Here is a 14,195-nt window from a genome sequence, read left to right on the forward strand (position 1 = left end):
AGCCAATCCACTGAGCCACCCAGGGACCCTGAGCCATGGGAAATTTAAGAGGAGGGCTGTCCAAATGGAGTGAACTGGGTGGGGTCTGTTCCCAGGAGGGGAACGTTCTGGGTCGTTCTGTTCCGAGGAGGCAGCAGGGAGAGGGAGCAGGTGGTCTAGACTAGGTGCAGGCTCACAAGTATACGGTTTCCAGAGCCATTTGGGCAGCAGAAGGCAGGACTTGGTGATGGGTGTGAGGGGATGAGGAGCCGCAGGAAGGAGGCAGGGAGATGGCAGTTGGGTGAGTGAGGGTCTCATTTCCACCCTTACCTAATTGCCTGGTGGGCTGGGGGATGGTGGTGGCCATGTGTTCAGGTTCAGCTGTGTGGTCAGCAAACCTGCCCACTAACATTTACACTTCTGACCTCCGTGGCTTCATAGATCCTGGCCTCCCTGTTCTTGGTAGTTTTGCTCTTTCTTGTACCCTTTTCCGTTCCTCCTCGCCTCTCTATTCTGGTGTTCCGCAGGGGCTGGTCTTCGTTCTCTGGTGCACAGTCTCCATTAGTGGCTTTTGCTCTATCGAGTAAAACTCCCAAATCTTGGGAGTAAAACTCTCAAATCTTGCTAAGTTAGCAAAATATTATAAAACAAAACAAAAGCAAAGTTTTCTCAGCCTCTTTTCCAGTGTTTGAAGGTCACGTGATGTCTAGAGGCTAGGGATCATTGGGCACTCTGAGTTGGGTTATGGGCTATCGGGAGTTAATTGGCCATCTAGCGGGTAGGGCTGCTCAGCTGGAGAGCACACTGGCTCTCCCTAGCTGGTTGATGACCAGTCACTGTAGATGAAAGGTCCTCTCCTCACAGTCAATTTAAACCCACCTGCAGCCTGTCTGTCATCTCGTACCAGAATCTCAAACATTTCTCAAGTATCAGCTGACAGATAGGGAGACTGTGGCCTTTTGCATAGCTGAAACTCTCAAAAGTGCTCTTCATAAATGTATGAAAGAAGAAACAGTATTGGGGCACCTGGGTGACTCAGTCATGTGAGCCTCCAGCTTTGGCTCAGGTCATGATCTCAGGGTTTTTAAGTTCAAGCCCCTGCATCCAGCTGGTTGCTGACAGCACACGGAGCCTGCTTCAGGTCCTCTGTCTTTGTCTCTCTCTGCCCCTCCCCTGCTCATGCTCTCTCTCTCTCTCTCAAAAATGAATAAACATTAAAAAAAAAAAAACAAGCAGAAGAAGGAGAAACAGTATTATGGAGACCAGGCTAGAGAACAGGCTAGAGAAACTAGAATTTTTTCAGTGGGAGTTTCCCCCTCCTCCCCCTCCCCTGCTTCCCTGACACCATCCTCCTTCTCCCTGATGTCCTTCTCGTCAGGTGGGAAGAGCTGGTCCTTATACGAAAGGATTGGACTTCACTGCTCCTGGGAGACTGAGTGCTGTGTGTTTGTGCCAGTGAATTAGTGCTGTTAATTCCTGAGGCTCTCAAGCTGGTTTGATCTCTGCCAGTACCATACTTCTCTATTTACCTTAAAATGGGGACTCACTTTTCAGATGGGGAGCAACAATAAATGGGTTTTCCTCCAACTTAAAATGTTTATGAGCTTTATTATTTTAAAACAAGTACAATTCCAAGATTGCCAGATATTTGATCAATAGCCTTCCGAGGTGTATTAAGGCAGCCTTTCTCTTTATTCTCTGGTTCCAGAGCCTGTATCATGGATGCCCTTTCTGAAGCAAATGGCACCTTTGCCTTTCACCTTTTAAAGATGCTGTGTCAGGACAGCCCTTTACGCAACGTGTTTTATTCTCCTGTGAGCATCTCTTCTGCCCTGGCCATGGTCTTCCTGGGGGCAAAAGGAAACACTGCTGCCCAGATGGCCCAGGTAAACCTACCTGCCACTCAGGAGAAGGGACTGCCCTTTCAGTTGTTATGTTCCATCACCAGCTTCATACCTCATACTCCAGAATTGCCACGAAGCAGGATGGGGAGGGGTCCTCGTGCATACACACATACATGCTTATATCAGGCAGGTGGGGCTGCCTGGGGAACAAGACGCAAAGGGCAGGGCTGGGAGTCTCTTTTGCTGAGACTTTTTTTGGGAAAAGTCCTCTAATAATTTGGTTAAGACTATCCAAATCTTGTCCTAGCATCTTATCTTTGTTTAGAAAATGATACTGAAATTATTTGAAATCTAAGCAGTTAAGATCTCTCATTTTTGAAGTAAAGACTTCATAACTGTAATTATTCTTTGGTAACAAAGGGTAGGTTAATATCTCTTTCAAGTCATTAATACACCAACATGCCTTCCTGGTAAGGGGATGGACAAAAATAGGCAAATGTGGATGAAAAGGCATGTCTTTATTACATATACAGACTGTGTGTGGACTAGTTTAACAAACATTCAGCAAACATCTGAAAATGATTAAGAATCAATCCCTGTCCTGAAGGGGTTTTATAGAGCAGGCAGAGGACATGTGCCTAAGATAAAACCTACAGGCTTATTTCATGCTACCTGCACACACCTTCACTACAGGAGGGCTGGTGTGGCTCTTTGTTTCAATACCACTTTCTTTTCTCTTGGCAACCCTTTCTGGGGTAATTGCTTATCTGAATCATTTTTCAGCTTGTGACCTGAGAAGTGAAGGTTTATGTGTAGAGAGGGGCTTCTTTGGGCTTACTGAGCTTTTCTGTGTTTTAAGCTAGCTGATGAATCCTTCTGGGAGGTTTTTTTGGTTTTTTTTTGTTCTTTTGGGTTTTTTTGAGAGCCTCAAGATTGTTCAGTTACCTTGTATTCAGAGACATCAAAAGTTCCTTATCCTTCTGTGCTCAACTAGACAGTAATGGCACTCAATATGCTGAATATGCATTGCTACTTACAGCATTAAGGGAAGTTCTTTTAAAGAACTAGTGTTTGGATTCTGTATAAACTGACAAAGATTGCCTTGCCCACTGATTGTATTTATGCCCATTTCTTCTTGAACTTATCATGCTTTTAACTGTGTTGTTGTTTTTTTAAATCTTAGAAGCAAATTTTCCTCTATTAGGCGTATTTCATACTTATGTTTTTCTTGGGATGCAAGATTTTATAATAGCCCCTTTTCTGAATCCTTCTTCTCCTTGTCATTCTTCCTATTACTTATTTTTTTAATGTTTTTATTTATTTTTGAGACAGAGAGAGACAGAGCATGAGCAGGGGAAGGGCAGAGAGAGAGAGAGGGAGGCACAGAATCCAAAGCAGGCTCCAGGCTCTGAGCTGTCAGCACAGAGCCCGACACGGGGCTTGAACTCACGGACTGTGAGATCATGACCTGAGCTGAAGTTGGATGCTTAACTGGCTGAGCCATCCAGGTGCCCCCCTATTACTTATTTTTATTTTTATTTTTTTTTTAATTTTTTTTTCAACGTTTATTTATTTTTGGGACAGAGAGAGACAGAGCATGAACGGGGGAGGGACAGAGAGAGAGGGAGACACAGAATCGGAAACAGGCTCCAGGCTCTGAGCCATCAGCCCAGAGCCTGACGCGGGGCTCGAACTCACGGACCGTGAGATCGTGACCTGGCTGAAGTCGGACGCTTAACCGACTGCGCCACCCAGGCGCCCCTACTTATTTTTAAACAAGACAGATCTATTTAGGCAGAAAAGCCAACTGTTACTCCTCTGTTTTCTGTCCTCTCCCTCTCTCTCTCTCTCTCTCTCTCTCTCTCTCTCCCTCTCCCTCTCCCTCCCTCCCTCCCTCCCTCCCTCTCTCTCTCTCTCTCTGTCTTTTTCTCTCTGTATCTTCTCCCCACCTCCACATAGTATTGCTCTAGTATGTATTAAATCTGCAATTTAAATGAAAACAGTGTTCTTTTAAAGGAAAATTTTGTAGAGTATTTGAGAAAGAATTTTCTCTATAAAACTCTATAATGAGTTTTTCAGATCAAAGAACAATCTTGATTTTTGTTTTAAAGTTTATTTATTTTGAGAGAGAGAGAAAGTGTGAGTTGGGGAGAGCAGAGGGAGAGGGGAAAAGAGAGAGAGAATCCCAAGAAAGCTCCATGCTGTGAGTGTGGCACCCAATGTGGGGCTTGAACTCATGAACCGTGGGGTCATGACCTGAACCGAAGTCAGACATTTAACCGACTGAGCCACCCAGGCACCCCATTTTGATAATTTTTAAAATTATTTTTCTCAACAGGTGCTTTCTTTAAACACAGAGAAAGATATTCATCAGAGTTTCCAGTTACTTCTTACTGAAGTGAACAAACCTGGCACCCAGTACTTGCTCAGAACAGCCAACAGGCTCTTTGGAGAAAAGACGTGTGAATTCCTCTCAGTGAGTTGAGTCAGCAGAACAATAAAAGTTGTATTTAAAATATAGAGTCTGAAAGAAAGATCCTGGAGAACCAAAATTAATGGTGGACACTTTTAAAACTCATAATTCTATGACTGTGCCTTGAATTATTTAAAATTTGACTACTTGTAAAATTCATTTTTCCATTTCTGGTTGGTTATGGCTTAGTACTTATTTATAAACTCTGATATTTTAGTACCTATTAGGCTAAGATATCACTTTTAAGAGATGTATACTTATTTTAATAAAAAGTATATAATATTCAAATTTTTGGAAACTAAACTTTATTTAGGAATATAGCCACATTGAACACTTTTCTCTCCAAAGACCTTTAAGGAATCCTGTCTTCAGTTCTACCATGCTGAACTTGAGCAGCTTTCCTTTGCCAAAGCTGCAGAGCAGTCCAGGAAACACATCAACACTTGGATCTCAAAAAAGACTGAAGGTCAGAATTACATGTTACTGTTTTTTTTTTTGCCTTCTCTCCCTTCTCTGTTTCCTGCTCCCTCCACGTTCCCCTACTTCCCCTCCTTTTCCTCCCTTCCCTCTTCCTCCCCTTGCTTTTCCTGCTGTTCTGATTTTACTAGTGTTTCAGATGGTCAGAGTCATGCTGACAGGCTGGGCCTCATGGCATATTTGGACCTTAATGGACTCACAGTGGTTCTGATCAGAAGCTCAGGTTTTCAACAATGGAGACTTAATTTTTTCCATTCTCCGGGGACCAGAATGACTGATACAAATGTCAAAAGAAATTCATAGACCAGATTTCCAGTTTAGTAACTTACACTGAAGCGTACTTTCATGTGGCCTGTGATGTTCACATGTTGGGTGGGTTCATCACCTCCATAGGAAGGAGACTACTGGTCAGATCTCCCCTGAGTCATACACTTGGGCTTCCTCTTTCTAAATTCTTCTTTCAACGTTTTTGTTTTTTTTTTTTTTTTTTAATTTTTGGGACAGAGAGAGACAGAGCATGAACGGGGGAGGGTCAGAGAGAGGGAGACACAGAATCGGAAACAGGCTCCAGGCTCCGAGCCATCAGCCCAGAGCCTGACGCGGGGCTCGAACTCACAGACCGCGAGATCGTGACCTGGCTGAAGTCGGACGCTTAACCGACTGCGCCACCCAGGCGCCCCTCCTCTTTCTAAATTCTATGTGGACCTACCACCAGCTTTATCCTACACATTAAGCTTACTTATTCTGCTTCTTTCACGTTTTCCACTTCCACTCCCTTAATTAGATTTGGTAAGCTTAGATTTGATAGGTCAACTGCAGACTGTCTCTCAGGGCTGATCAATCCTGCAGACCGAAATCATACTTTGTTTGGCATTGAGCCTTATTCTTTTGTTTTACGGAGTGCCACGTTCTGATCTTGGCCACCATGATCAATGATGTATGATGTTTGAACCATTCAGGACCCTCTGTACCATTTCTACTTAGTACCACTAGGAGCAGTCCTATTTCTGTCAATAAATCAGACAATCGAGAACAGACATTGTCTTTCTTTAAAGAGTTAGCAGTTATTGCCACCATTTCTTGGAATATTTGCCACTTATGCTATCTGGAGGCAGCAAATTAACAGGGATGCTCTTAGTTCATCAGAAAGGCAGTTTGATATCCAGGGGAAGAAGGGAGTATCTTTCACTTGCCCACCTTACCTTTTCCAGGAATGTCTGCTGTTTTGTTTAGAGGATCAAAATAGTAAAATCTCTTCTAGTTGCTTCCAGGAGCTCCTCAGTGCACCCAGACTGCCCATTATCAGCTCTTTCCCCGTTGAGCCGTTCATTCTGGCTGCCTCTGACATGTGGATGTAGTTGTGGAATGTTAGCACCGGTTACAACTTTGCTGCACTAAACCAAACAATCCCATTTCACCTCTTGAGATAACCCAGGTCCCTCCAGACCAGCCCTCCAGACCTGTTTGCCTCGTTGTCTGACCACGTATAGTGTTTTTCTTTGAGTGATTTAGAAATCATTTACCGTCTTCAACTTTCTGGAAAGGCCTTAGTGACCTGACCATGAACACCACTTCTTGTATGTGTTGTGTTTGATTTCTGTACATAATAATCCAAACTGAGCAAATTTGAAAAATGAAAAGAATGTTTGGTTCTTGACTAGTAACCAAGGATCTGCCAATAAACCTTATCATGATTTATTCATCCCATGTTCTATAAAAATCACCTGAATGTGTTCTCTACTTTTCCTGGAAGGTAAAATTCAAGACCTGTTGCCGGATAGCTCGATTGATGCACAGACCAGGCTGGTTCTTGTCAATGCCATCTACTTCAAAGGAAGGTGGAATGAACAGTTCAACAAAATGTACACAAGTGAAATGCCTTTTAAAATAAACCAGGTGAGAGAAGCTTTCAGAAATTCTGCTAGTGTTTCAAGAAGAAATTGAATGGAGAAAACTAAGTTTGTAAAAGCATAAATGATTGGTTAAAAATAATTTTGAAGGGCACCTAGGTGGCTAAGTCGGTTAAGCATCTGACTCCAGCTCAGGTCATGATCTCACGATTCATGGTTTCAAGCCTTGCAATAGGCTCTGGGCTGATAGTTCAGCGCCTGGAGCCTGTTTCAGATTCTGTGCCTCCCTCTCTCTCTTCCCCTCCTCCACTCTGCTCTGTTTCTCTTTCTCTCAAAAAAAGAATAAACATAAATTAAAAAATTTTGAAACAACATATTTATAAATGCAATTTTAAACTCAGTAGAAAAGAACAGAGGAATAAAAATTATTTGCTGTCTATAATTTTTTGCATTTTATTACTGCTCCTTCTGCCTCTGATAATCTCTCCTATCTTCATTGCTGCCACCTAGTTTTGGAAACTCTCATAGAAGACTTTCTTCTATTCCCAAGTTGCTAAACAGAAAGCAAAAAACAAGTGTTAAGGAAAGAAAGTGTGATATGTGTGTGTGTTGGGGGAGTGGGTAGAGGGAGTGAATATTTCTTTCTTTTTTTTTTTTAAAGAGAGAAAGTGCTTAATGATTTATTTATTTATTTTTTCAATATATGAAATTTATTGTCAAATTGGTTTCCATACAACACCCAGTGCTCATCCCAAAAGGTGCCCTCCTCAATACCCATCACCCACCCTCCCCTCCCTCCCACCCCCCATCAACCCTGGGAGTGAATATTTCTTTAATCAGATATTTAAAAAATTAAAATGAGTATTGACTTGAATTAATATTAATTAATCATTATTAATTTAATATAAGTTTCTAATATTAAAACTGACAAAAATCTTAGTCTTGATATTGAGGTGTAACTTCAGCCAGGTATTAAAATGGCTTGCCAAATCCCCAGCAAACCACCCACCCCCCGCAAAAATACCATTTTAATGTAATCTGGAAACATAGTGTATAGGTGTTTTGGGGGGCTTAAGGTGTACTTTACATAATCAGCCCTTGAGGTACAAAGGTGGGAGGGGGAGAACTTTTCTAGCATTGATTTTAGAAACTTTTCTAATTTGTATAATAGCTGATCTGTATCAATTTGAAAAATAAGTATAAAAAAAAGAAAAATGAGTATAATACTCTAACTTCTGCATGCATATACCTCTTCTGTATTTTATTTGAGAGAGAGAGTGGGGGAGGGGCAGAGGGAGAGAGAAAACCTTAAGCAGTTCCATCCATGCTCAGTGCCAAGCCTGATGTGGGGCTCGATCCTGTGACCATGAGATCCTGACCTGAGCCAAAATCAAGAATCCGACACTTAACTGACTGAGCCACCTAGGTGTCCCACCACTTCTACATTTTTAAAAAGTTATTTCCTTGGATTAGAGTATCAGAATCAGAACAACTGGATTTAAATACATGAAGAGATATTAGTTCTTTCTACTTGCCGGCAAGATTGCTTTCTGAGAGGGTGTGTCCATGCACTACCTGTCACGTTCCTGTGAAACTCTTAAATTTCTTCCCACCTTATCACAAAACCTTTCTCTAGCTAAAATGAAAAAAATTTTCTATTTAATTTTATGTGACTGTATCATTTCCTTAGATATATTTTATTTTTGTATACATATATTTTTAAAGTTTACTTTGAGAGAGAGAGTGTGCACACAGTGCACACAGTGCGAGCAGGGTTGGGGCAGAAAAAGAGGGAGAGAGAGAATCCCAAGTAGGCTCCATACTGTCAGTGCAGAGCCAGGCACAGGTCTCGAATTCACAAACCGTGAGATCATGACCTGAGCTGAAATCAAGAGTCGGACGCTTAACTGACTGAGCCACCCAGACACCCCTCCTTAGATATAGTTTAAATGAGGACAGTCTGATTTCCTCCTCCGGAAAATGCAGAGTATCACATTTATTTTGCTGAGTAGAATATCTTTCTTAGGATACCTGTTTACAAGAGATGCCTTGTAATGGTGACAGGAAAGAGTCGGAATTAGCATATGAATATTGTTCCCATGACGGGTGCTGAAAACACTCCTGGAGTCAACTCTATGTCTTTTGGAAACTTTTATCGCCTCTTTCAATAATCTGTTTTTAATTCCATGCTCGTCTGTTTATTCCCATCAGAAGGAGCAGAGGCCAGTGCAGATGATGTTTCAGGAAGCTACATTTAAGCTTGCCTATATTGAAGAGGTGCAGGCCCAGGTCCTGGAGGTGCCCTATGTGGGTGAGGAGCTGAGCATGCTCATTCTGCTCCCAGATGACAACGTGGATCTAAGTTCGGTGAGATGAATCCAGTGACAACCTTCACATCCTTCCTGATAGGATAGAACTCAAGCACCATTTCCAACATTTGTGTTACCTTTTAAGTTGATGATATGGGCAACCAGGCAGCAGAGCACAGTATTCAGGTACTGGGGCTTTGGAACCAAACTGTTATTCAGGACCTACTTCTCCCGTTAATACCTATGTGACCTTGCCAAATTACTCTGTTTTCTAAGATGGGGATGGTGATAATATCTCCTGATAGAGTTATTATTAGGATAAAATGGGCGTAGTTCAGGGAACAAGCTTAGCACATTGTCTGGTGCATCATCAGCCCTGAATAAATGTGATTCATTATTATTATCATAATCATTGTTGTTAGCATTATATTTTAAATACTAAGAACCTGAAACTCAGGAGGGCAGAGCCAGAAACAGCCGGAAATGCCACTCCCCACCCACTCTGCTTCCTTTCAGCATGGATCCCTACCTAGTATGAGAGTCAGCCACAGCCCAGGAGCTCCTAGGGACAGGCACTAAGTGGCACATGGTGCTCCCATGACCTAAGGGGCCTGTGTGAGCAGAGCTGCAGCCATTGGCTGTGTCTCTGTCCATCCCCGCCCCCCCCGCCACCGTGTCTCTTCTTCAGAATGTGTGCAGGATTGCAGGATTGCACCTCTGGCAAATTGTTCTTCTGGGTGGACTCCACCAGGAGCCCTTTCCCATTTTTCTTTTTTTTTTTTAAGGTTTTTTTTTTTTTTCTAATTTTGTTTATTTTGAGAAAGAGAGAGTGCGTGCACGTGCACACGAGCTGGGAAGGGGCAGAGAGAGGGAGAGAGAGAGAATCCCAAGCAGGCTCCATTCTGTCAACACATGGAGCCCAAGGCAGGGCTCAGTCTCACAAACCATGAGATCTTGACCTGAGCTGAAACCAAGAGTTGGATGCTTAACCGACTGAGCCATCCAGGGGCCCCTCCCAATCATTTTTCTTACCAGCAATGCCTCATCTTCAAAAAATAAGCACAGTTTATAAAAAAAAAAAAAAAAAGAAAATCACAGTCAGCTGGGCATTGATGATTGTCAGGATAAAAGATGTCTCCTAGACGTTGTTGGGCAACAAGAGGAACAACCACTGTCTTTGTGCCTCTGGGCTGTTTGAAGTCTTCCCTGCTTGGCAGGGAAGCCACCCATGTATTTAATAGCACAAGTATGAGATCTCACAGATTTCCTGGCAGATAATGGTGCCTGCTGGTCTTGTGTGGCAATCAATACCCATCTATGCGAGGAGGAAGAGTATGTGGGTGTGTATGTAAATATGTACTAAAGTATGAATTTCAAAATCGAATTCTGGTCTTTCAGGTGGAAAAACATCTCACTTATGAGAAATTTAGAGCCTGGACCAAGCCAGATTGTATGAAGAGTACCGAAGTGGAAGTTTTCCTTCCGAGATTTAAACTGGAAGAGGATTATGACATGGAATCTGTGCTTCAGCGTTTGGGAATGGTTGATGCCTTCCAGGGGGATAAGGCTGACTTTTCAGCAATGTCAGCTGAGAGAGATCTGTGTCTGTCCAAGTTTGTGCACAAGAGTGTCGTGGAGGTGAATGAGGAAGGCACAGAGGCCGCAGCTGCCTCGGCCGTCGTGGTTGTGGAGTGTTGCGTGGTATCTGGACCAAGGTTCTGTGCTGACCATCCCTTCCTTTTCTTCATTAGGCACAATGCAGCCAACAGCATTCTGTTCTGCGGCAGGTTTTCTGCTCCCTAAGGGTGAGCATTTCCTGTGTCCTCCTGTCTTGCACCACAGCCCTGTGAACATGGGTCTTTAAAGCCAAGTGCCTAGGTGATGAGGGCAGATTCCTCATCCATCTGAATCTCATGCTTGTCCACACTCAGCTCTCTCCATACTGACCACTCATTTGCCCTACTTAGTCGAGATCATGGGACAATAGAACTTAATGATTCCCTGTTGTATTTAAAATGCAGTCCAAATCCCATAGGATGGCATACAAAATTTTCCTAGATGACTCCAGACTTCTTCCCCACTCATTCCACATGTAACTCATTTTAGTTACACCATGTTCTGCCTTGTACCTCAAAACTTGTTGCATACTTGTCTTAGCCTATTTCAGTAGTAGTACGTGCTTCTAGCTAAGGCAACTGTTTTATAGTTTTCCTGGTACATGTGCTTCTTAGAGTTTCTTTAATGCACATTTTTATTTTATCTTTGACATTCATGCATCACCAAGTATGTGGAAAACAGGGCATCAGGCATTGGAGACAAAGGGGCAGAGTCATGGTCTTTTGACATCTGGTCTTTAATACTCATGCTGGAATGATGTAGCTTTTATGACAGCCAGATTGGACTAGGTAATGTCCTTAAATGTATCATGTGATCCTCTTGTAGGGATCAGACATTCTTCCTGTTAATTATATTTCTCCACCTCCAACTCTAACAGTAAAAATTTCATTCAACTCTTAAAGCTCATTTCCAATGTCATCTCCAAGAAAATTTTCCTTTTCTGCATTAGCAGAGGTGCGTCTTCGAACTCTCAATTGCACACAGAGGAAGGGCATTGCTCTTATGGAAGTTGTTTGATGTATTAGTCATCTCTGTTCTCCAGCTAGGTCTTAAATTCCTCCGGGGTTGGAATGTATTTTACATGTCTGTGTGCCACATACAGTGCAGTCAGAAGTAATTTGATCACACATGAACTCTGTAATTTTTAAAAAAGTGATTAGATGTCAGTGATATTATTTTTTTGTTTTTTTTACTAAAGTTTATTTTGAGAGAGAGAAAGAGAGAGTGGGGAAGGGGCAGAGAGAGAGGGAAAGAGTGAGAATCTCAAGCAGGCTCCGCACTGTCAGAACATAGCCTGATGTGGGGCTTGAACTCACAAATCATTGAGATCATGACCTGAGCTGAAATCAAGAGTTGGATGCTTAACCTACTGAGCCACCCAGGTGCCCCATTATTGTTTTTTTTTTCAAAGAATTTTTTTTATTACAGTGAAATTCACATATCATAAAATTAACCATTTTAAAGTTAACAATGCAGTGCAACATGTGCAATCATCACTTTTATCTAGTTCCAAAAAATTGTCATCGCCCTAAAGGAAAACCTTGTGCCCACTCAGCAGTTCCTCCCCATTCTCTTCTCCCTAGAGTTCAGAGACGGTCACTTAAGATTTCAAGGACCCTTATCAGCCTCACTGGGCAGGGCACTGTGATTAGCTGTGATGAATTATAAGAGGAGGTACAGGCAAGTTGCAGAAAGGGGGAAATTTCTTTCGTGTGGAATGTGTGACTGATGTCTCTCCCCCAGGGAAATCACCCAGATCTCTAGACCTCTCCCAAATAAGAGGGATTAGCGAGAAGCTTTTAAAAGGGTATTTGGGAGAAAATTTTCCTAAGACAGCTGTGGTAGTGCTAGTACCCACTCCCCCAACCCCTGTGCAGGGGGGAGGCAGGGGGAGACAGAGTCTGTTAAGTGAGCTTGGCTCATACAGAGAGACATCAAGAGAGCAAGACACAGAGAGGGACAGAGATGGACAGAGATAGAGATAGAGACTCTCTAAGTGAGCTGACTCGCGTCCCCTGGATATACCAGGCATTTGGATACTGCTCAGGAGGAATGTCCAGGAAATGCAAATATTGATCCCAACAAACCAAAATGGGCCAAACTACAGTTTCCTGGCCACTCTGGGCTCAGCTTCTGGCCTGTAAAAAGAACAGTTTGTGACCTGAGGGTACAGAAGGTTCACAGAGCTGGGCCACTTAACAGTGAAGGGCAAAAGCACTTGGAAATATTGGCAAGCTTCTAAAAGGGAGTGCTGACTGCTGGGACCAGCAGCCTTTCTTCTTTGTTATGGGGGGTTTGGACTGCTTCTCTGACTTCCCAGGACCTAAGGTTGTTTGCACAATGTAGACAGGACAAGGTGAAGTTTCCAGTCCCAGACCCATGATGTTAACCCTGAAAGCTGACTCCTAATACTTCCCTCCCCACTGTCTGCTGTGGGAGCTGGGTACTGACCTTCCAGGGTTGTTAAATAAGGAAGTCCAGTTGGACAAGACTTCCAGCGCCAACATTCCACAAGCCTTTATTTCTGGATCTCTTTTTGACAACCAGGCAAAGATGGCATCAGCACAGCCTACGCCACCTACTCCAAAGAGAGGCAGGCTCCATTGAAAAACTGAGGTAGAGAAAAGAAGATCTAGTAATCCCTTCCTCGTTTTGGGGAAGGGGGAAATAGCATCTGTTAAATCCTATGTGCCAGAGACTGCTAGGCACTGCACGATACATTATTTTACTTGATCCTCCTATCAACCTGGGGAGATTAATAAGGAAACTGAGGTTCAGAGAAGTTAGGCAACTCGTTCAAATTCATTCAGCTAGTCGGAGACTGGCAGAGGAAATGAAGCCAGAGCTTTCAGACCCCAAAGCCAGAGGCCAGAGGGGGAGAGCCTCTGTGAAACACACGCCCTCTACTCCAAGATGCACAGGCTCACTGCTCACCCCGCCTTGTCCAGACGCCATCCCAGCAGCTTAGCTGTTCCACAGTGGAAACGTTGTGCTGCCAGTGTTTTGTCCTTGTTTTCTTTAAACGTCAAAGGAGTCTCTATTGCCGGAAGTTTCAAGCGAGGCGGGCTGGAGGGCGAGAGTAGCTGGGATCCCAAACCAGATCTCTCCAAGGAAGGATGGCTCATTGGTGCCCCAGGCCCCGTGCCACCATTCTGGGAGCCCCTGGATGGATAGCATGAAGCCGTATACGGTCTAGCAAAATCCCTGGAGTGAGGCCAAGTTGGTCCGGACCTCGGGTGCTGTGATGGGGGAGAGGGGACAACAGCTTTGTGACGTGGACGAGCTTTCTGGGGTGTCCAGCGCGACCCCGCCCCCAGCTCCTAGCCCCCACCCGCCGCGTCGGGGCAGTCTCTGTCTCGGCCCCGCCCTCGCCCCGCCCCCTCAACGTACCGGCAGCCCCACCCCCCGCCCCCCTCTCCCGCCCTTGGGCCCGGACCGAAGAGGAGGGGAAGGAGCTGCTGGAAGCTTTAGGAGAAAGGCAAAGTTGGGCGTCTGATTTCGCTTTTCAGCCGCCAGCTGGCTCCTGTCTCCCTGAGAACCTGGGGCCCGAGGGGAGTCATTTTGGCTTTGGGAAGGGACAAAGAAGGAACACCAGAATCTAAGCATCTGGTGTGTGCTTGGATAGAAAACAGCGGGCTGCGTTGTT

At 44.0% G+C, this 14,195-nt stretch overlaps 1 protein-coding gene and 1 long non-coding RNA gene across 9 annotated transcripts in view; one reads left to right on the forward strand and one right to left on the reverse strand.

Moving 5' to 3' along the window:
• The window catches only part of SERPINB9 (serpin family B member 9), a 60,632-nt gene extending 49,177 nt beyond the window's left edge, over positions 1 to 11,455 (forward strand). For 5 of the 6 annotated variants that reach the window (XM_078446689.2, XM_078446692.2, XM_078446690.2 and 2 more), the window contains exons 2-7: positions 1,688 to 1,865; positions 4,162 to 4,299; positions 4,645 to 4,762; positions 6,527 to 6,669; positions 8,835 to 8,990; positions 10,331 to 11,455. In XM_078446689.2, the coding sequence (XP_078302815.2) occupies positions 1,698 to 1,865; positions 4,162 to 4,299; positions 4,645 to 4,762; positions 6,527 to 6,669; positions 8,835 to 8,990; positions 10,331 to 10,735 (1,128 nt within the window). In that variant the 5' untranslated portion in view covers positions 1,688 to 1,697 and the 3' untranslated portion in view covers positions 10,736 to 11,455. The remainder of the gene's footprint in view (positions 1 to 1,687; positions 1,866 to 4,161; positions 4,300 to 4,644; positions 4,763 to 6,526; positions 6,670 to 8,834; positions 8,991 to 10,330) is intronic. The other variant, XM_078446693.2, reaches the window with a different exon arrangement.
• On the reverse strand, positions 11,267 to 13,950 carry LOC132666813 (uncharacterized). Of its 3 annotated transcripts, none has more exons than XR_009604855.2 (3): positions 13,484 to 13,859; positions 13,001 to 13,160; positions 11,267 to 11,684 (listed from the first exon to the last, which is right to left on the reverse strand). It is a non-coding gene; the product is annotated as an uncharacterized LOC132666813 (long non-coding RNA). The 3 variants fall into 3 exon arrangements; XR_009604857.2 differs by having other exon boundaries at positions 13,001 to 13,127; positions 13,484 to 13,858; XR_009604856.2 differs by lacking the exon at positions 13,001 to 13,160 and having other exon boundaries at positions 13,484 to 13,950.
• Between the last annotated feature and the right edge of the window lie 245 nt (positions 13,951 to 14,195).

This window comes from Panthera onca, chromosome B2 (assembly GCF_046562875.1).
Source record: "Panthera onca isolate mPanOnc1 chromosome B2, mPanOnc1 haplotype 2, whole genome shotgun sequence".
Taxonomy (NCBI): Eukaryota; Metazoa; Chordata; class Mammalia; order Carnivora; family Felidae; genus Panthera; species Panthera onca.